Below are 22,932 nucleotides of genomic sequence, written 5' to 3' on the forward strand. Positions count from 1 at the left end.
CCATTTCATATATGTTTTCACTATATGGTCAAGGCTGGTCAAGGCCTGATCTAAGATGGGTTGCAACAGCAGCACTGCTACCAAAGAGATAATAATAATAATAATAATTATAGAGAAATGGGTCGCCAAATGTATGCTTGGCTTAAGGCGGTTACCCAGGTCTGAGAACCTTTAAGGCCCACAAGCAGGCCATGAAATTAATTGTCCTCCCCAATTGTCTGTTTGCCAGCAGTGTTTTCTGGGATATACTGCCACTGAAGAAGGAAGCTCCATTAAGCTCTGGCTTTTTGGTTGCTTCCTGTTGGGTTATCAGGCTATGTCCCACAAGCAGCTTGGGTGACCATAAACCACTCTTCTAGGTTGTCAGTGCAACCATCACGGCCACCCCATAGAGATGAGGTAGATGCTTCTGTGTGCTTCCCGGTTTTCCATGCGCAGTGGCCGTGTGGGAGAAGCCACCACAAATGCCCTGCCTCCAGCTCGTGCAGGAAACACTGTACATGCTCCCTGTGTGATTGGCAGAGCACACCCCAGCCAGGTCCCTGTGATATTGCAGAGGTGCCTATATCTTGGATCGCAAACAGGGTCCTTGTAAGAACATAAGAATGTGAGGTCGGCCTGCTGGACCAGGCAAAAGGCCCAGCTAGTCCAGCATCCTGTTGCACAGTGGCCAGATTCCTCTGGGAAGCTGGCATGCTGGTTATGAACGCAACCTCAGAGCCCATAGCAACATTGCCGGCCCGAGGAGCCGCTTAGATGGGCTGGGTGGCTAGATAAGCCTTCTCTGAGTACTTTTTTATGCCAGCTTCCAGTTGCAAAGGTGCTCTTTCTGCTCCTCCTTGTGAGCTACAGACTTAATGCCGTTGCTCATCTTGAATCCCTCTTCCACCGGCTCTTCTGTGAGTAAAAAGAGTGGATCAGCCTAGTCCAAGCTGGGGCCCTTCAGATGTTTTAGACTCCCAGTCCTATCAGTGATGGGAGCTGGAGTCCAGAACATCTAGAGGACTCCAAGCTTGGGTGTATTGCCGCATGCTTTGACCTCTAGGGATTAGGAGGGAGGAGGCAAATCTCAAATGGGAGTCTCAAGAGAGGCAACGGGAAGAAGCTAGGCGACGGTGGGAAGGCGCAGTCTATTTCTGAACCTGGGGACAAGATGTAGCTGAAAGGTGCCGATTTGTGAGACCGTGTTGAGTGTTTCCCCCCTATGGTGGAAGTCTGTACAGTTCTCAGGTGACCTGCTGCCTAGGTGTTGACCAGACATTGGCCTGCTTAAGCTCCAGCAAGGTTGTGCCATCATGTGGCTTTGGACTGCGCCCTAGGGACCTCACCTGCCTTACTTGGAAGCGAGTTCCATTTGCATCCATGGGTGGCATCTCATGCTAGTCCCATTCAGAGCAGACTCATTCAAACTAAGTTTGGTCCATTGGTTTCAATGGGACTTCGTAACTCTTAGCTGCATACAACCCAGTGCCACATAACTTCCATATAATGGACACAATCCATCAAAATGTGCAGTGCAATCAACGTCCAGCTCATTTCAATGGAACATACTTCCCAGTTACAGTGTGTAGGGCTTAGGAAGCTGCCTTCTATTGGGTTAAGACCACTGGTCTGTCTCACCTGGTATTGTCTTCCCGGATTGGCAGCTGCTCTTCAGGTCTGGGGTTCCAGGCAGAGATCCTTCCTAGCCTTATCTGAAGAGAGATTCATCCCAGGATCAAACCTGGAAATTCCCGCAAGGAAGGCAAATGCTGTGCCACTGGGTTGCAGCCCTAAACCGTGACTTCAGCTTTAGTTCTGACTAATGGCAATGACAGCAACCTCGGTACATTTACTCAGAAGTAAGTCTTGAAGAGTTCAATGGGACTTGAGTAAATCCCCAGTCAATGTGGGTTAGGACTGGGCTGCAGGACCCTTCTTTAAAAGGCACAGGACTGAACTTGGTGATAACTCAATTGTTTTGCTCACACCGCACTGGTGTAAATTTGGGGTTTGCTACCAAATGTAAGTAAGTAAGTAATTAAGTAAGTAAATTTTTATTTATACCCCGCCCTCCCCGGCCAAGGCCAGGCTCACGGCGGCTAACATTAAATATCAAATACATTAAAACACAATCAAACAATTGATTAAAATACAGCTTAAAAATTAGAATCAGGATAAAATTAAATGACTGCCTACGACTTACAACCATAGGGGTCGGGAACCTCAAGTATTCATCAGGGCCAGCTATCCATATTGGTAGATGAAGATGTCAAGTCCCACAGGGCCCTGGTCTCCTGCGATAGAGTGTTCCACCAGGCTGGGGGCAAAGCCATTGCGGATCTTCAGCCAATCCCAGCTCCCTGTATGGGGCATAAGTTTATTCTATTCACGCTGCTTTTTTAAAAAAAAAAAAAGTTAAAATACAATGCACAATGTTTTCCTTAGGGCATTCTCATCCCATGCATGTTTATATAGATGTAAGTCCCACTGATTTCAATGGGACCTCATCTGTGTTTAGGATTTGGGGTAGGGGGAGCGTCTGAAGATTTCTTCTCATGACCAAATTTCTCACAGCTAACATCTTTGCCCCCGCAGGGAGATTTATGGGCTGGCGTATCAGGGCTGCGGTCTTTTCGCTCCTACACCCCGGACAATTGACAGCTCTGTCATTAGGAATAGAAAGGTGTATGTTTGTTTTTGAGGCGGAAAGGCTGCTGGAAGAGAAGAATTACCCCTTTCTAAACCCCCGCTCCCTGTGCCCATTGAAATAAAAGCAATTCAGATCCCCCACCCTCTTCAGCTTCTCAGCAACCCGATTATTGGGAAATGTAATATTTCTGCATGGTTGGGTTTTTGTTATATACTGTATAGCGAATGGTTAAATATTTGCTGTGTTGAATAATTATATAAATATCTCTTTCCAAGTGTAAAGAAAATTACATTTTAAGAAGAAGAGCTTAAGGGGAAGGACACTGAGAACCGAATTCTTGCACTTTTTGTATGGAAAGCTCAGATCGAGCCCCCCCCCCAACCCCAAATAAAACCAGTGTTCCTCTTCCTAGCTGTGGGTTATCAGCCAGAGTATTTGGGAATCGGATTCTGAAGACAGCACAATAACACCAGGAGAACCTTGTAGGCCAGAGGTCTGGCTAGCCCAGCATCCTGTTCATACAACCAGATGCCCCAATGGGAAGCCCCACAATCTGAACACAAGAGCACTCACAGCACTTGTGATTCCTAGCAACAGGTCCTCATTTTCACGAAAAAGGCTAAGTGCCCTTTGGCGTGCATTCTGCACCCTCGCCAGTTCTAGCCCAGGATAGAAATCACTGTAGAATCTGGTTCTGAATCAAAAGTGCTCTTCCCCCTTCGCAGCAAGGTAGGGAAATGCAGAAACTGGTTTAAAAGCGTCACTGGGGGGTGGGGTGGGGTGGGGGGAGCAACTGGCCTCAGAGGAACATGATGGATTTCCCTTCCTTTCGCCTTCGACTTGCGCTGTTCGGTTTGAAGCTTTCCAGCCATCTTAGAGCAAGTATATTTTTTTCCACCCTACGAGACATAAAAGTTATTTGCCCCCCGCCCTCCGCCATGCCCAGCCCTGCAACACCCTACCCCCAGATCCCTACTTACAGCTGGCAATGGTTTTAATTTGCAATTCCACCCCCACCCCCACCCCCCCTTGGAATTTGCAGTGGGGCAGAGAGGGAGAGAGAAGCTGACATGTTGCAGGATTTTGCCTTCCCATCTTTCTTGGGGGGCAGCGGGGGATTTGTTTTGTTTTACGTAGGAGATCTAAAGTTCCGTGGAGACACTCACTTAACAGCTACACCGTGCTGGGCCTCAGCTACAAATATTTGTGTAACATATGGTGCGTGAACTTGTATAATGTATGGCTGGGAACACTCTATCCATCCAAATCTAGGGGGGAAGTGTGTGTGGGGGGGGAAGCAGCCGAGGGATGGCATTTACTGGTTTGCAGCTGACATTGCTCATAAGACATAAATCACAGATCAGGACGGAAGTGAGCTCCCCACCGTACCCCCAAATGAGCTCTTTGAAATAACTGTGATCCTAGCAGAAACAGTTTCTTAGATCCACATACTGCCTCCCCCCTCCTTTGAACGACCTCTCTCTTGTTTTTTCAGAATTTGCTCTTCTACCAGAACGTTACTTGGCACGTAGACCAAGATTCTAAATCACAATTTTTTTGCATGGATTTTAAGTATTGTGGAATTAGGTTTTGTTTTTTACAAAAGGCCCTTGCTGTTTTTATTTACTGGGTGGGGAGTTTCCTTAACACATGGAGGTTGATATCTTGACAATGCCACACTGTGGTGACTTTGAGGTGTGAACATACTATGTCATACGCCGTGTCCCAGACAGGACTTCTGCAGCCTTCGCACTGTGCGCGCGAGAGAGACGGTTTGATGGAGTTTGTCAGTTCACAAACCCGGTTTAGAGGTCTCCAGCGCTGGTGGGCCAATGCAGGGTCTGGGGATGGCAAGAGCAGATGATGATGATGATGATGATAATAATAATAATAATAATAATAATAATAATAATAAATAATTATAATAATATTTATACCCCGCTCATCTGGCTGGGTTTCCCTAGCCACTCTGGGCGGCTTCCAACAGAATATTAAAATACAATAATCTATTAAACATTAAAAGCTTCCCTAAACAGGGCTGCCTTCAGATGTCTTCTAAAAGTCATGTAGTTTTCTCTCTCTTTGACATCTGGTGGGAGGGCGTTCCACAGGGCGGGTGCCACTACCGAGAAGGCCCTCTGCCTGGTTCCCTGTAACTTGGCTTCTCGGAGCGAAGGAACCGCCAGAAGGCCCTCAGCACTGGACCTCAGTGTCTGGTTTGAATGATGAGACATGATTCATGATTATAGTTTACTGGGTTTCCATGTGTCTTCGACTGAACAAGAGCCGTCTACAGAGCCTCTCACAGCCAAAGCTTGGTCCTGGGGCCCATATGTGAAGTTGAGATGGGGGGAAAGTGGGTCTCAGGGCATATGCAGATGATTTTTTGTTTGTTTCCAACCGTCTCTCCAAGACGTTTTTGTTTCAACAGGCTTTGCTGGATGGGCAAATGGGTCTTTACCATAAATGTCCACTTGTTAGGATTTTAGTCTTGCGTTAAATATATGGGCAGAGTGTAAATAATAAAATTGCTGTTGTTATTATTGTTGTTTTTCGGTTTTGGTCTTATATGCCTGGAGATGGTGGTTTAGAAGGCAGTTAATAAATCAATGGCGAGGGTATTAAGAGAGCAGCAATATGGGTTTTCATGTTATGGGTCGTATCCAATGTCAAGTCTTATTCAGAATAACCCACTGAAATTGGGCAGCAAGACTAAGGCCCATTATTTTCAATAAGTCTACTCTGAGTAGAACTTGGTTGGAGACAACGCTATGACCCTTGGGCAGCATTACCACCGCTGCCTGGCCGAGGAAAGTAAATACTGAGAACCAATGCAACTTCCCCCCCAATTTTCCATGAATTTTAATGTACAGTAATTTGTTTTTTCCTTTCAAATGGTCTCGAACACCAAGGGCCCTTTTGCCTCACTTCATGCTGGCAGCGTGGCAAGTCAGGAAATGAGGGGGAAGCACACAACTCTGTAAGAAGAGCTTATGCTCCGAGCCTCCAACTCTTTTCCAAACCCAGCGTGGTCCAGTTTTTGTTCCGAGCTGAAATGTTGGCTGGTCTCTTTGGATCTCCCACTCTGCTAGGCCCTAAACATCTCCTCTTGTGTAACAGGCATCCCTTATTCCCGCTGCTGGCCCTGGTCTTTGAAAAATGTGAGCTGGCAACCTGTTCTCCCAGGGACACTTCTGGTTCGTATCCGGGAGGAGACGTCTGCTCGTCGGATTCCTTCAACGAAGACATCGCCGTCTTTGCCAAACAGGTTGGTTTCTGGAGAATGAGAGGGGCTTGAGGATGAGCAGAGCCGGGGAATGCTTGGCAGCATGGGCGTAGGCAGAGGGGGCAGGAGGGGGCAGTTGCCCCCCTAGAAGCAGGGCCGCTCGCCAGCCTGCCCCGCTGCCCGGTGCCGTCTCCCTTCTCCCTGGCTGGCTGTGGGGCGGGTGGAGGGAAAGCCCCAGAGCTGTGCAAAGCGTTTGGCAGGCTTTCCCTCTGCCCGCCCCACAGTCAGCTGGCTAGAGGACGTCTCCCTTCTCGCTGGCTGTGGGACGGGTGGAGGGAAAGCCAGCCAAAGCGATCGCGGAGGGTGAGGAGGGGATCGGAACAGCCCGATTTCGGGCTGATCCTGGCGCCCCCTCGCCCCTGCCGGTCGAGGAGGGGGAGGACGGGGTCAGAACAGCCCAATTTCGGGCTGCTCCTGGTGCCCCCTCGCCCCTGAACAACCATGGCTTTCCTTGCCCCACTGTGGTCCCTCCCCTCCTGTGCCTTGGCCCCGCCCCTTGCCCCTTGCCCCCCCTAATTTTGATCCTGGCTACGCCCCTGCTTGGCAGTAGGAAAGTAGAGGCTAGCCATGCAAATAAATCTTCTCTAAGTAACCACTCCTTAAAAATGTTCCTTAGCCAAATTGCCTACTTGTATGTATTTGTCCCTGGGGAAAAATGTCCCTGGAAAAGACCCTGATGTTGGGAAAGATTGAGGGCACTAGGAGAAGGGGACGACAGAGGACGAGATGGTTGGACAGTGTCCTCGAAGCTACCAACATGAGTTTGACTAAACTGCGGGAGGCAGTGGAAGACAGGAGTGCCTGGCGTGCTCTGGTCCATGGGGTCACGAAGAGTCGGACATGACTAAACGACTAAACAACAACATGTATTTGTAGCCTTTATAAAAAAAATATTAATAATTAAGAGCCAGGTTCTAGAAAAAGATTCCTGACTTGGGTGTCCGAAGACAGGTCTTAACTCGCCAGAGGCAGTGGAGAGGAGCCCCATGGCCCCTTCAAAATGACTTCTTTATCACAGCAAAATTTCGAGACTTCATGCATCCAACAAACTGGATTCTGGCCCGTGAAAGCTCATAAATTTGTTAGCCATTCCTTATTTTTATTTCATTTAACAAAGAGTTATATACTTGGCTCAAAGCTGTTTGCACAAAACGGTGTAAAATGTTCATTAAGGAAAAACAAGCTTTCAAAACAGGAAGCAGGAGAAAAATTACCAAATTGCAGAGAAAACCAATGGTTTAAAAAATAAATATGCATAATAAAATCACATGTCTGGGTAGACTTGCCTAAACAAGGAGGAGGTTTTTATTTTTAGCAGGCCAGCATGGTCAGTGGTCAAGTTTGATGGGAGTTGTAATCCCACTGCTAGAGGGAAGGGAAGGTTGAGGAAGGTTCAACCTTCAAGGTTGGTTTACAGCGTTGAAAGGCAGAGCACCTTCCGCTGGATGCAGATTTCCCATGCAGTGCAGAAAGTCATGCTGGCCTTTTGCTTAGCTCCAAGGCTTAAGGTAAAAGGTGACTTTCATTAGGACCATGATGCAGGAGAAAAGGGTTACACCCACCTACACCCATGTTACTGTCCTGATCCCCGTTGTTGGGATTTCCTTGCCTGCTGTTTCTCGATGAAAAGCAATTGCCCAACCTCCAGGGACATGCATAGTCCCTGACCTTAAAAAAAATCCTCTGTAGTTTTTTAATTGTATGGAAATTAGGGACATTTATATTCTTTTAATCCCACATTTTTAATCATCCTTTATATCTTTTCCATTCTGGCAACCGGGCAGAAGAGGGTGAAACTCTCGCAAAGCTCGTAGCATTGGTAGGTTCCAATAATAATAATAATAATAATAATAATAATAATAATAATAATAATATATTATTTGTACCCCGCCCATCTGGCTGGGTTTCCCCAGCCACTCTGGGCGGCTTCCAACAAAGATTTAAAATACATTAAAATGTCACACTTTAAAAACTTCCCTGAACAGGGCTGCCTTCAGATGTCTTCTAAATGTCAGGTAGTTATTTATCTCTTTGACATCTGATGGGAGGGCGTTCCACAGGGTGGGTGCCACTACCAAGAAGGCCCTCTGCCTGGTTCCCTGTAACTTCACTTCTTGCAGCGAGGGAACCGCCAGAAGGCCCTCGGTGCTGGACCTCAGTGTCTGGGCAGAACGATGGGGGTGGAGACGCTCCTTCAGGTATACTGGGCCAAGGCCGTTTAGGGCTTTAAAGGTCAACACCAACATGCAAGGTTTTTAGACGGGGATTAAAAGTCCACTGTTGGAATGATTGCTCAGTTAACCAATATGATGAACCAATGGAGGTCAATTTCTCCCTCATTTCATTGGAAGGCGAGCTCAAAGCCAAGATGGATCAAATGAATTGCCTAGGATGGAACAAAAAAGTGTGTGTGTTTTTTGGGTGGGGTGGGGTGGGGTGAGCAAAGTAGGTTGTACAATCCTAAAGTCTGTCACAAGGTTTCTACACTTAAAAAGGAAAAGCTGTCTCAGGAGTAGAGAATACAGAGTGGAGAAATAGCATGGGGAGGAGGAAAGGGGAGCTTAACCCTTTCCCTCCTTTATTGCAATTACCAGTACTCTGCTCCAAATCCCTGCCCCTAAGCAGCTCCTGTCCTTCTTGGTTCAAAACATTGATGTTTGAAATTCTTGCTGCTTCCAGACGTCCTTTACACTGAGCATTCGCTCTAATAAGTTTGTGGGGAACTTAAGCAACATTGCGTTCAGGGCCGGATTTAGGCTTGATTAGGCCCTAAGCTACTGAAAGTAATGGGGCCCTTTATATGTCCAACTGTCCTATGTCAACAACAAATTGTCGCTGTTTTTTTGTGTTGAATATATGATACCATATGGACCTAATAGGTATCTAAAGCCATTTGCCAATAGAGCGCTTCTGCGCATGTGCACACTGTGCAGATCACTTCTGCGCATCTGCGCACCGCGGAACCCGGATGTAAACACTTCCGGGGCGGCGGTTGCAAACCGATCGGTCGCAAACGGAGGCGGTCGCAAACCGAGGTATGACTGCCACTGTATTAAGCTCTAACTTAAAATGATTGGGGCCCCATTACTTACATCATAGGAGCCTACCAAACACAAAACACTGTTGCTGTATGTAGGTTTCATTTTAGTTGGGTTTTTTTATCTTATATTTTGGAAATGTACATCCAGGTTTTATTCCTTTAATTTTTGGGGGGGCCCCCAAGAGAGTGGGGCCCTAAGCTATAGCTTGCTTAGCTTATACGTAAATCCGGCACTGGTTGGGTTCAACCCCTTTCCAGTACATCTCCCCTGCCAAGGGTGCTTCTGTAGTGTTGCTTTCATTATAGGTAGGCTTCCACCACATGGTGGCAAGCTCAGGAGGCACAATCAGAGCTGATTTGGCACAATCAGTCCCCAATCAGACTTTCTAGTGCAAGGAATAAGCTCAGTAAGCAGTCACTGGAAACAGTGGGATTCAAGTTGCAAGAAAGGAGATTCCGGCTCAACATCAGAAAATACTTTCTGACAGTAAGAGCTGTTGGACAGTGGAACGGTCTCCCTCGGGAGGATGTGGACTCTCTTTCCTTGGAGGTTTTAAAGCAGAGGTTGGATGGCCATCTGTCACGGATGCTATGGTTGAGATTCCTGCATTGCAGGGGGCTGGACTAGATGATTCTCGGGGTCCCTTCCAACTCTCTATGTTAACGTCACCTAACCTCCCCTGCAAGCAAATCGGAACAAATGCTTGATAAACAGGGTGTCCAGAAGCTCTTAAAAACAAGCGAGTTTATCGCACGAGTGATACTAACGAACTTTAACTGTGTAGTTTTATGGTGTTAAGCAGCATACGGAGCCAGTTGAAATAAAATAAACTGTGCAACCTGTATTTGCCACTGTGTGATGGAGTCCCACCTGACAGTCTGGAAGTGCCCCCAATGGGGAGAAAAGCCTTTGGGGATATTGGTGGTGGGGCGGTGCAGAGAGCAAACTGATGCAGAGAAATGGTGAGCCGAGAAATGGTTAAGAAACTGGTCTTTCTCAGTTCCAACCCCCCCCCCTTTTTTAAAGGCATAAGGCATTGTTATATGTGTTAGCAATGTGCTGTTTGTCCTTGAGACACAGCTGGGAATTAGGAAATTCCTTTTACTGGGATTTAGCTTTCCCCCACCTTGTATCTTTTCAGCCAGTTGCCAGCACAACACAAGGGGAAATGGAGGAGTCCTCCTCACTCGCCATTAAAATAAAATAAAGTAAAGTAAAATAACTGTACTCCCAAGATCAGCCTTTGCCAAGCTGGTGCCCCCCAGATGTCTGGGAATAAGTGGGTCTGATGGGATTTGTAGTCCAAACACATCTGGAAGGCACCAGCAAGGCAAACTTCGCCTTAGGTGAGTAAACAACTTTTGCCCTGTGCTCCAACCCCAGATCTGCCCAAAATGGACTACACACACACACACACACACACACACACACACACACACACACACCACTCCATCGCAGCTCCCTCTGGATCTCCTCTTAAAGGCCACCCCCCCCGGTACCAGAACCAGATTTTTTGATTCTCCAAGTTGGCAGAGCCCTATCCCAGAACGGAGAGGATGAGGCCAGGCGCCTGGGTCTGTTTAGTGCCTTGAAACTATTTACTGCCGGGATTTCTCTCTCTCGTCTTTTTCGTTTCTTAAATGAGACATGTGGAGGGGGAAACTAAACTTTTGCATTTTGATACAGGGAGGGGAAATGTTGAGGAATTTTCAAAGCACAGGGGGCTCCTGGGGTGGGGTTCCCAGGATTGGGGGGGGGGGTTTGGAGAGAGCGAGGTTGCAAACTTTTGAAAGTGAAATATACGTTCTCCTGCCAGCTGCTGCTCTCAGGGGACGAGAGTCACATTTTTTTTGCTGTTTCTTTACAGTTTCTGGGAAATGAGAGAAACAGATTTTTCAGTGATGCGCATCGATTCCTTACATTTCTCTCTATCGTGTTTTCTCCCTCTGTACTAACGCTCCTTCTGTTTTTCTTCTGTTCCCCCTTCCCATCCCGAAATGCCCATTTTTTAGGTTAGGACAGAAAAACCTTTATTTTCTTCCAATCCTGAGCTGGATAACTTGGTAAGGATGCTTTTTTCTTGTCTTGTTTTAAGTTTTTAAACTGCATTTCCCCTGTCCGTCTGCCAGCCTTGCCTACTCGGCATAGGACCACAAAGTATTTTCTCACATTTTAGTAATCACCCCCCACCCACCCTCCATTCAGAAAAAGTGGAGCGTAGTGGCTAGAGTATTGGTCCACGATCTGGAAGACCAAGGTTCAAGGCCTCACTTGTCCATGAAGGTCATTGGGTGACCTTGGGTGAGTCACTGCCTCTCAGCCAACAATCCCCTCACAAGATTGTTGTGGGGATTAAACGAGGAGGGGGAGAAGCAGCTACACCCCTCAAGCTCCTTGGAGGAAAAGCCGATGAATCAATGAATAAATCAATTAATATGCGTGTGCCATCCAGATGTTGTTGCACTCCAGCTCCCGGCAGCCTCACCCACCATGGTCAAGGATAATGGGAGTTGTAGTCCCACAACACATGAAGGGCGTACGCCCATCTTAGACACACACCATCATTCCTTTACACTAGTGGGCCGCAAATGGCAGCCAGCAGAGCCAAATCTGGATTCTGAATAACTGGCCTGCCAATGAGTCCACCAGTGATCCTCACTGCCTGCTAGCCAATTGGACACAACTTGGGTCTTTTCCGTTGAGGGTGATGCAGAGGCCAGTTGCTTAGCAAAACCGAGCAAATAAAATCCCTGGCTCTACAGTTGCTGCAGCCATCGGTCTGCTAGGAAGTCTTAGGCAAGCCGCCACCTCTCAGCCTTAACTAGGGTAGCCACGTGTCCTACAGGAGAGCCTGGTGCTGGATCAGGCCAAAGGGATCCCATCCAGTGTCTTGTTCTTACTGTGGTCACCCAGATACCTGTGCAAGGAGGACCCAATCACAAGAGCCATCTCCCCTCCTGCGGCTCCCAGGTATTCAGAAGTATTGCTTTCTGGCAAGTACAGTAGCCGTTGATGGCTTTATCCTCCTTTACAAAGGAGAGTCTCTATTTGAAAGGCTGTCTGGTCCAGGCCCAGTTTAGAGATAGATAACTCTAAGAAGGAAGAGGCCTTGAAGCTGCTCGTCAGCAGTTAGCTACACCTGGGCAACAGGTGAGCAGGCCCACAGCTCCCCTGGTTACAGTCTTCCTCACTCTGCTGAGATGTTTTCATTTCATTTCTAGCCCAGGTTTCCACCAAAGAGCTCAAGGTGGCGTATGTGGTTCTCTTCCTCCTCATTTTATCCTCTCAACAGCCCTGTGAGGTAGGTTAGGATGAGAGGCAGTGACTGGCCCAAGGCCACCCAGTGAATTTCACGGCTGAGCAGGGATTTGAACCCTGGTCTTCCAGGTCCTCACCCACTATTCTAACCACAACATTATAGTTATTACTCACAAATAGGTATCTGCATATCAATTGACATTTGTGCAATTTATTTCCGCCTCCCCCTTTTTTGGGGCGCATCTCCTCCTTTCTGGCGTCACAAACGTGGCCGTCCTGCTCACTCTACCCAGGTTCCCGGAAGAATGTGTTTGTTTGCCACAGCAGATGAGACGGGTGACGCTTTCCAAAGGATTGACTATAGTGCCTTTTACATGGGTTAACTCCGAACATGGATTTAATAAGTTGTTTGCCTCAGTCCATGCATGTTTTCTTCAGAAGTAAGCTAGGATCTTCACTCTGTGCACTATATGTCCATAATAATAAGCTCGTACACCGGCTGCACCCCTTCCTTGAGATACAGTAAACCCACAACTTACATGGGCGTTGTGTTCCGGGGATCATGCCTAAAGTCAAAATTGTGCATGGTCAGAGCACATTGGGTGCAATGGCGGGTGGGATTGCCAAAGCGTTTTCTCATGGATGCCCACCCGCTTTCTAATTTTAAAATATTTTTTGCCAGGCGCATAAAGCTGAATGTGCACACAGGGCCGCCTTACCCATAGGCGCTAGGGGTGTGAGGCTCCCGGGCGCTGGGCTCTCGGGGGCACCAGGCCGAGAGTCCAGGGGCCCAAGAGTTGAGTCCGGGGAAGATCCCGCCCGTCGTCCGGAGTGCCGCGATGGGCTCTTCTGCTGTGGGCGGCTCTGCACTGTGAGTTCAGGAGCAATGGAGCCAGTGAGACGCTGAGGCGGGCGGGCGGCTCCGCCCTCCTGCGCACCTGGGACTGGGCAACCTGGGGGGGGGGGTGCTGGGCAGATCTTTGCACCCCAGTGCCGCATATGCTTAAGACAGCCCTGTATGCACAAGTTAAATACACCAAAGTTGAGGGTTTAGTGTATCTGATTTTGCCGCAGTGACACAGGCCTAAGTTACATCCCATTGGAATGACTGTAACATGCTCTATATGGGGCTGCCTTTGGAAAATGCTCCGAAACCTCAACCAGCTCAAAGAACTGCAGCCAGATTTGTTGACCAGGGCCGGTTAGAGGGAGCAGATGACTCCCGTGCTGGAACAGCTCCACCAGCTACCGGTCTGTTTCCAGGCAGAAGAAGAAGAAGAAGAAGAAGAAGAAGAAGAAGAAGAAGAAGAAGAAGAAGAAGAAGAAGAAGAAGAAGAAGAAGAAGTGTTTGGATTTGATACCCCGCTTTATCACTACCCTAAGGAGTCTCAAAACAGCTAACATTCTCCTTTCCCTTCCTCCCCCACAGCAAACACTCTGTGAGGTGAGTGGGGCTGAGAGACTTCAAAGAAGTGTGACTAGCCCAAGGTCACCCAGCAGCTGCATGTGGAGGAGCGGAGCACAGTTCAAAGTGCTGGTTATGATCTATAAAGCCCCACACCATGTAGGCCCAAGCTCTCTGAAAGACCGTATTCTCTTATATGAACTTGCCTGGGATCTTCAGGGGAGGCCTTTCTCTACATCCCGCCATCCTCACAGGAAGGCTTGGTGGGGACATGGAACAGGGCCTCCTCAGTGGCTGCTCCCAGACTTTGGAGCTCTCTCCCTAGAGAAGCTAGCCTGGCTCCCTCCTTGTTGTCGTTCTGTTGGCAGGTGAAGACCTTTTTGTTCCAACAAGCTTTTGGGAATTGACTGCTTTTAGTTAACAGGCTGGTGCCATGCTGTTTTCATTGTAATTATTGGTGTATTTATAAACAGATTTTATATATGCATATAGTTTTAATTCTATCAATGTTTAATTGCTTTTTAATGATGGATTATTCTATGTTTTTAGCAGTTCTTGATTTTGTCTGTAAGCCTCCTCGAGTCGTGTCAGGGAAAACGGCAGGCTAAAACAGCAACAGTATCACAGTCTAAGAAAAGTAATACAGTCACCAATCTTTAGCAACTACTTACAGTACTTTCTCTCTCTTTATAATTGCAGATGATCCAAGCTATTCAAGTTCTGAGATTCCACCTTCTGGAATTAGAAAAGGTACAGATGTTTGCTTTGCAATTTCTTTTATCCTTTTCCCACCTGCAAACCCTACACTCGCCCCTCAAAAAAAAACCCCAAACCTCCAGACTTAGCAATTTAGAAATGAGGCAGAAGGACATAATTGATCCCTGCTTTATTAGAGGCATCCCTGATTGGAAGAGAGCTGTGCTTTCCTACAATAACTGCTGAAACCAAATGTTGGGCCAAATCAAGTTTGCTGAGAAGTCAAGTTGTGGTCAGTATGTCTTCCCTGCTGATATCCTGCACCAAACCCTTAGAAAACGTTACTTAGGCCCACCTCCCAGTACCTGAGACTTCAGGCATTCCCCACACACCTCCAGGCTTATCATGAGGGACAGAAACTTGTCTTTATAAAAGGGAAGTTGATGGTGGGGGGAAAGTTGAGATTCTCCACAGCAGAATTCTCAGCCTCGTAATGCAACATCTCACATATTTCTTCTGTGCTTCTGCAAAACTAGTTTTCATATAGCTCAAAGTAAAGCCTGAGGTGGTCCCTGGGAAATTTGAAAGAGTGAAAAATCCCACTACCGTGTTTCTCATATTATAAGACATGTCTTATATTTATTTTTTCCTCAAAAAACACACACTATGGCTTATTTTCAAGGGATGTCTTATTTTTTTCCTCCTCCTCCTGCCGCAGCCGGCATTGCTGCTGCGCCTATCACTAGTTCTTATTTTCGGGGTATGGCTTATATTCCTTGAATGCTTAAAAATCCTGCTATGGCTTATTTTATGGGGATGCCTTAAAATATGAGAAACAGGGTATCTCAAAGTATAGGATTCTTTAAAAAAAATTTTTTTTTATCAAAATCCAAGTTATCCTCCAGCAAAAAGAAAAAGAAAAAAAGTTTGCAAATAATTTCCCTTTCTCACTAGCGGCAGCAACAGCTGTCTCCAATTTTGAAGTATTTCCTCATATGGGAGTGAGAGGGGGAGAAGTTTTAAAAATAGACTCAGAGTCCAGTTCTCCATTATGCTTTTACGGCACCAGAACTCATAGATTTTCAGATAAATGCTAATCTAGTGATGCCCCCCACCCATTAATACTGATCCCGAGAGGGATGGCTAAATAATACAGAAATGATATGTCTCTGTGTTTATTTATATACAGTGGTACCTCGCAAGATGAATGCCCTGCAAGACGAATGCGTCTTGCAATCTGATGGTGACTCGCAAGACGAATTCGTTTTGCGAAAAAGTTGTCTTGCGAATCGCGGTTTCCCTTAGGAATGCATTGAAATGTAATGAATGCGTTCCTATGGGCAAAAAAAGAAATTTCAATGCATTCCTATGGGAAACTGCGATTCGCAAGATGAATTTTTCGCAAAACGAATTGACTCGCGGAACGAATTAAATTCATCTTGCGAGGCACCACTGTATATATCTTGTAGGTTTTGTGGCTCGATCCACAAATCTCCTGGCCACCACAATGCTCAGGTTTTCATCCCACAGCCACCCGTTTCTGAGCTAGGCATATACACCAAGGACAGGTTGTGAGACATTAGATCTGAGCTATCAATCCACTATATTTAGCAACAGGTAGGTAGCTGTGTTGGTCTGCCGTCGAAACAAAATAAAAATAAAATAGAAAAATTCCTTCCAGTAGCACCTTAGAGACCAACTAAGTTTGTCAGTGGTATGAGCTTTCGTGTGCATGCACACTTCTTCAGATACACTGAAGAATACACAGATACACTGAAACAGAAGTCACACCTATCAGCCCATTACCCATTCCCACCACCCTTCTTAGTAATTCCCCTCCTCACCCTCCCACTCTATATAAGGGTCTGGTGACTTCTGTTTCAGTGTATCTGAAGAAGTGTGCATGCACACGAAAGCTCACACCAATGACAAACTTAGTTGGTCTCTACGGTGCTACTGGAAGGAATTTTTCTATTTTATTTCTATTTTATATTTAGCAAAGCCACTATGGCCTTGTCAATGGAAGCCACTTCAGGTTAGTGGCTCCGGTTTAGCAAACCTCATCACAGGGCCCCGGTGCTGCAGCTGAGCTGAGAGGAGCTGGCTGGCTGGCTGGCTAGGTCGCCACGAGGCACTTTGCCATGCAGCTCTGCTCCTTCGCAGCTCTCCTTTTGCTTGGATCTCAAGGTTTCTAGCTCCACGTTGACAGCTTCAATTGTTCTAGGCAAACGTAACTGAAGGCCAAGCTGCAGAAAGGCATCCAACGAGATCACACTTGGAAGCTGAGGCAGAGCATTCCTTCTGCCCGCTGCTGCCCTGCTGCTTCTCCCATCACCTTTGGCTCAGCCTAAAAGCGGCCTTCGCCAACATGGTGCCCTGAAAATATTTTGGACTACAGCTAGAGTGCGCCAGGTTGGCATAGCCTGTCTAAATAATTTATCCTGGCAAGGTCTGGCCCAGAAATAAGTGTATGGGGTGCTTGTTGCTTATGCGTTTAAGTTCAGAAGAAGCTGGGTTCATCGGAGGTTGTTGCCTAGCAACCGCTCCATCTGAGCGATACCTTGGACCAGTGTCTTCGGCAGGCATCCCCAAACTTCGGCCCTCCAGATGTTTTGGACTACAATTCCCATCTTCCCCAACCACTGGTCTTGTTAGCTAGGAATCATGGGAGTTGTAGGCCAAAACATCTGGAAGGCCGCAGTTTGGGGGTGCCTGGTCTTGGGCCTCCTACAATCAGAAATTTGGCTATGGGTGGTTGATGTCACAGTACTTAAGATCACAGGCTGCTTGTACTGGTGTGTCAGCCCAGTTAGAATTTCATCCTTTGTATCATCAGAAAGTATAAGAGAAGAGCAAGTAAGATTATTTGACTGAAGTTAGCTGTGCCTATTAATTTCAGTGGGCCTACTCTGAGCAGGACTAAAATTGGATGCAAGCTTTTGGGTCTTCCCTGCAAGAGACAGGCCATGCTTCTTGGCTTAGGGTCACGTCCAAACTGGGGACCGTTGTTTGTTTTGCTCTAACAAACCACGGCCAGTAAGCCAAGGACAAACCTTGGCTACAGATCGGAGTTCCTTGGAAGGGAAACAAACCACAATCCCTGATTTGGATGTGATGCTAAGATAGGGTTCGTGGCTTGTGTCTCTCCAGCGCTAGCAGGAGTGCGGGCAGAACGAACATAACCAGATTGTGCTGTGACTTGACAGGGCCTTTTCGGTGATGGTTTCCAAGTGTGGAACACCTTCCCAGGAGAGGTGCATCTGTCTCCCTCACTGTTGAGAAAGTTATAAATATTCCTGTTTGCCCAAGCAGCTGATGGTGGTTTGTTGCTTTATTTTATTTTTTATTTTTTAAAAGATGTTCTAAATGCTTTATTTTTATTGCACCATTTTAACGTTTTGATGCTCGCTGCTCTGGGCTCCTCTGGGAGGAAGCGCAGGATAGAAATTCCATGAACGAAATGAATAGATAATAAATAAATGTGGCCGCAGAAAGCTAGCAAGTCGGGGACGGACGGACTAGACTATAACCCTTCTCCCTGACGTGATCACCTTCTATGTGAAACCTGAATGTTTATCTTTACAAAAATCGAACAATCCTTTCACCTAGAAATCTAACACATCAGGGAGATTTCTCCTCCCTGACACTCCAGCTTTCGAGGCACAGGCTGCTCACCTGTTTGAGTTATTTGGTGGGCCCTGGGAAAGAGTGGGTGGTTCGGAGAAAGGTTATTTCAAGTCTACCCCCCTTTAACCAGCCCAAACCCACATGCGAAAACCCCACTGGTTGCCTCTACAGGTGGGGCATGGGGTTTTGTGTGTGTGTGTGGAAATAAAGGCACGCTCTTTGCTAGGGTAATGAGCTCGTTAGCCACACAATAAAACTCAGTGTTTGTAACCTGATAAATCCCTTGTTAATGTAATTAACCCTTTGATTCACGCAGAGGGCACCTGCTGGGAAGCAGTGGACTCTAGAAGCTGGGGTTTAATTCTTTGTCCTGGGGAAAGGGGTGTTTCTGAGTTCAGAAGAGGGAGATGGGGGTTGGTGGTGCTCTGCTGGGTCAGAGAAAAGGCTGTGGGGAGGCGAAAAGGGGAAGCGGCAGCCCCATTCAGTCACCACTGAAGTCTCTTAGATCTCTGGCATGCTAACATTAAGGGGGCTCCAGAAATTCACTAGGCAGTTACCAGATCCAGACCTGCTTAGTTTCAGCAAGGTGCTGGCTTCATGAACGTTCAGAATAAGCCCTGGCTGGCGGTCTGTTTATTAAAAACAAAAGCCCTGCCAAGTTTCTAGAGCCTGGTGCTTCAAGAGGAGCTTCGAAAAGGGCAATGGGGCATTTATTCATTCATGTTAAAGCATTCATAAACCGATCAGTATTTCAAGAATCTCTAAGTCTAAAAAAACCACAAACAATATACTGTTAAAGCAAATGAAATGATAATGAAATAATAAGACTAAACTTTACAAAACCCACATATATATAAACAGGAACAAAAACAGAGCCTGATAAAACAGCAATATAAAAGCACAGAAAAGCGAATAAAACAGAAAATCAGAGGACTTAAAAATATGTAAAATGGGGGCTTTTCTTATGAAGCAGGAAAATCCTGGGCATATAAACATACTCTCTGATTCCTGCTCTTGAACCCAGTTACTGATGCAGGATCTGTTATGCCATGATTAGAAAGGAATAAGTCCATGAGCATTGTATATCTTGCCCCCTCCCCCCTTCCCTGAGTTCTTGGTTTCTTCCAGAACTCCTGGTTGTTTAGGGTTGGTTGACACAGTGAGCAGAATCAAATGCTCAAGCCTGGACTGTTCCATTCCAGGCTGCTGGTGGGGTAGAGGGTTGCATATTTGAATGCTCTCCCATGGGGAGGTGGCGGCAGCGGCAACTGCCCCTATTCCTGATGCAAAGTGAGGCCACCGATTTTGCAAGCCATTCTGGGTGGCAGAGTAGGAGGCAGACAGGTGTGATCCATGGGGACCACAGTCTAATAGGAAACGTGCTCCATGATGGCGAGCGGGAGATGTGTTTTCAGGAATGGGAGCGAGGTGCCTCTGCCTTGAGCATTGCCCAGCTTACAAATAAAACTGTGGACAAACAAGCTCGCATCCACACCGTACTTGTGAAGCACATAGCTTCCCCCAAAGAATCCTGGGAATTGTTGTTTGCCCCTCATTGATCCACTGTGTCCCCGCACCCTCAAGAAACTACAGCTCCCAGCATTCTTTGCCGGAAGCCACACGCTTTCAATGTATGGCACGAACGTGGCTAAAGCCTATGACCCTTTTATTTTAAATTGGGGAAGTTGCTTGTGCAGATGAAACACAAAGGTGTAAGAATGGCTCTGCTGCCGGATCAGGCCACCTGCTCCAGCATCCTATGGCTGTCCAGAAGCCTCTGGGATGCTTGTGGGCAGACCACAAAGGCAGGCGCCTCCCCTACCATTGATCCCTCAGCATTTGATGTTCTCCGGTACACTACCTCTGAACATGGAGTTTCTGCTTAGTTAGCTTGCCTTAGAGATATTAAGAGACTTTCCCTCCAGTGAAATTGCCTAATTTCTTTTTAGAGTTGCTTGCAAGGGGGCTTCGCAAGACCAGACAATCAGCTGCAAACCATTATTATTATTATTATTATTATTATATTTATTAAATTTGTATACTGCCCTTCTTCTGTAGTTCTTTGGGTAGGGCAGGTGGCTTAAATGGTCTGGCAGGCCAAATGGGGAACCCTGGGGGTTGCACCAAACACCTTGAATGGGTGAGTACCTAGACAAGTCCTGTTGAGTTTTGGTAGGTCTGGGACAATGCCTCGTGGGTCAGGGCATGAGGTCAGTAGGGGAAAAAAGTTTGTGTGCTCTTCAGCTCAAAATGCATGGTGCATTCAACAAAATACAAATGCAGGAACAGTTCTGAATGTTCAGGTGGAATACTTACCAGCTGGAAATTCCTGGCTTTTAAACCAGCCACTCCAACATTTTCACTTTTTTCTTTCTTTTGGGCAGGTACATGACCTCTGTGACAATTTCTGCCACCGCTACATCACTTGCCTCAAGGGGAAGATGCCCATCGACTTGGTCATCGACGACAGAGACGGGGGCTCAAAATCCGACCTTGAAGATTTTGGCGGCTCCTGCGCCAGCCTCTCCGATCAGGTAGGACACATGAGCGGGGCATGAGCTTTGGGTAACAGGCCCTGGCTGCAGCCGAACCGTTTGCCTGCTGCAATCATAATTTGACTTTAAGAAAAAGTTTTCTTAAAAGTTTTCAAGGAGTTTTCTGCCGACATGGAAATTTGCAAATGTAGATTCTCAGGTGCGTGTCTGAATGTTGCGCTGGTGATCAGCGGCATCCCTAAGCCAGCTATATTGCAAAATGTTTTATAGGAAAAGTGGTGTGGTGTAAGGATCTCCCAGTGGCATTTCCATGCACAGCGCTCCCTTGATGCAAAGCATCATTCATGAGTTTGGGATGCTTACCTGCAATAGCTCAGGGGTTAAAGTGCTGAAGGTTCGGTCTCTAGCATCTTCAGGTATGACTGAGAGGTGTGGGAATGTTCAGGATGGCAAGAGAGCATATATTGGTTATTAATATCCTCCCTAACTTGTGCTAGCAAGTTCCTTTACTTAGCAGAGCTTACATTCCCCCATTTTACATACACAGCACATAGCTGGTTGCAGGCTAGTGTGAGCCTCTCACTATTATACAATTCAATCTGTCTCAGATTGAATTGTACGTTCCTGGTAAGTTCCCTTGAATCCCTCTTAAAAGAATAAAGACGCCACAATCTTATTCAAAGTCTATAAAAGTAGTTTACTTACATCAGTTCACAGTTGGATCCCTGAAGGCAAATATGTACATGTGGATCTACCCCATATGGAGAGGAATGATCCCAGTGCTTCTGCTAACTGGGAGCTAGCAGAGGAGTCCTTTGGTTACCTGGACAGGTTAGATCATGCCCACCTTCTATATATATATATATATATATATATATATATATATATATATATAAACATCTTTATTTCAAAAACAAAAAACCATACAAATAATAATACATAAAGCAACAAAAACAAAACATAAAACACAAAACACACAAAATACAAAAAGTACAATAAAAATACCCACCTTCTATCACATGCAAAAGGAAGGATGCTGCAGCCCAGGAGGAACAGGAAGTTTCAACTGGCTGGGCCAAACATCCCCTTGCATGTCCACTCTAGGAAAACAAGGAATGTTGTATTTGACTGCTCCCAGTGGATTACATCCCAAAAGATGGACCCTTATCTGGAACCATGGAAAGCCACCGCTAGCCAGTGTAGACAGTAATGTGCTACGTGGACCAATGGTTGGACTTGCAATACAGCAAATTCCTATTTTCCCAATAGCCAATGTGCAATTGTGGTAACAGCAGGATTTTCCAGATTGTTATTTCACATTGCAATTTGGGATCCTAGAGTTGTTGTGCCAGTTAAAGAGGATAGTGATCTGGCTTAATGCTACATTCTTTATTTATCCCCCCCTTTTTTAAAAAACAATGGGACATAGCTCTTTTCCTGCTGTGGAAACAACCCTTTATAATTAGTTATTTCTTACCATTAGCTGCGCTGCCTTTTTGTGATGAAATTTTAATCCCATGTTCACCATTTTCTCTGCTCTCTAGACATGCTGGAATTCTGTTCTTTCCATCCCTGAAAAGGGGAGGTTGAAACAATCCCTTTAATAAATAAGTAATCCATCATGTGACCTTGTGTTTTCTAACCATTTCTGACCGACTAGCTTGGGTCAGCTTTCTTTATGCTGGGCAAGAGTTATAAGAAGTCTTGTCTGGCCTCACGGCGCTCCCCTCTTTCTTTCTGAGAGTTAATGGCAACTTTTCAGAACCCAGTTGTTGTATCGGGGACATAACATTTGCTGTTGCAATGATGTGACCCCACCCTCTTCGGTTTAGGAAATGATAACCCCAGATATTTCTTATACAGCTGTTTCTTCCAAACATATTGAGTTCAGAAGAGTCCCTTCTAGTCTTAAATCCTGCTCTTATCCAGGGCCTGCTGCTCCAGCTCCCTATTTTGTGCGTAAAAGTGTGGAGATCATAACCTAACCCGCTTTCTCTGCTGAGAGACTCTTACTTGGCTAATATGCCCAATCTACTGCTTCAGTCTGTTACAGGTACTATCTAATACACATTCTGCTTTTGTAAGAAACTACAACCCCAGAATATAGCTGCCAGACTGGTGACTGGGAGCAGCTGCCGGGACCATATAACACTGGTCCTAGATGATTTACATTGTCTCCCAGTATTTTTCCGAGCACAACTCAAAGGCTTGGTGGTGATCTTAAAAGCCCTAAATGGCCTCTGCCCAGTACAGTCAAACCTCGGTTCTCGAACGGCTCCGTTTTCGAACATTTCGGCTCCCGAATGCCAAAAACCTAGAAGTAAATGCCGGTTTTTGAACATTTTTCGGAACCCGAACATCTGATATGGCTTCTGCTTGAGTGCAAGAAACTCTTGCAACCAATCGGAAGCCACGCCTTGGTTGTTGAACGGTCTTCCGGAACGGATTATGTTCGACAACTGAGGTTTGACTGTATACCTGAAGGAGCGTCT

The 22,932-nt window shown here is 46.4% G+C and overlaps 1 protein-coding gene across 7 annotated transcripts in view; it reads left to right on the forward strand.

The window, feature by feature from the left end:
* Nucleotides 1-22,932, forward strand: part of MEIS3 (Meis homeobox 3) — a 65,715-nt gene that overhangs the window by 8,515 nt on the left and 34,268 nt on the right. For 5 of the 7 annotated variants that reach the window (XM_060275537.2, XM_060275536.2, XM_088672751.1 and 2 more), the window contains exons 3-6: nt 5,753-5,900; nt 10,972-11,022; nt 14,322-14,372; nt 20,330-20,479. In XM_060275537.2, coding sequence (XP_060131520.1) covers nt 5,753-5,900; nt 10,972-11,022; nt 14,322-14,372; nt 20,330-20,479 — 400 coding nt within the window. The remainder of the gene's footprint in view (nt 1-5,752; nt 5,901-10,971; nt 11,023-14,321; nt 14,373-20,329; nt 20,480-22,932) is intronic. The other 2 variants (XM_088672749.1, XM_088672750.1) reach the window with 1 other exon arrangement.

This window comes from Zootoca vivipara, chromosome 6, assembly GCF_965207765.1.
Source record: "Zootoca vivipara chromosome 6, rZooViv2.hap1.1, whole genome shotgun sequence".
Lineage (NCBI taxonomy): Eukaryota > Metazoa > Chordata > Lepidosauria > Squamata > Lacertidae > Zootoca > Zootoca vivipara.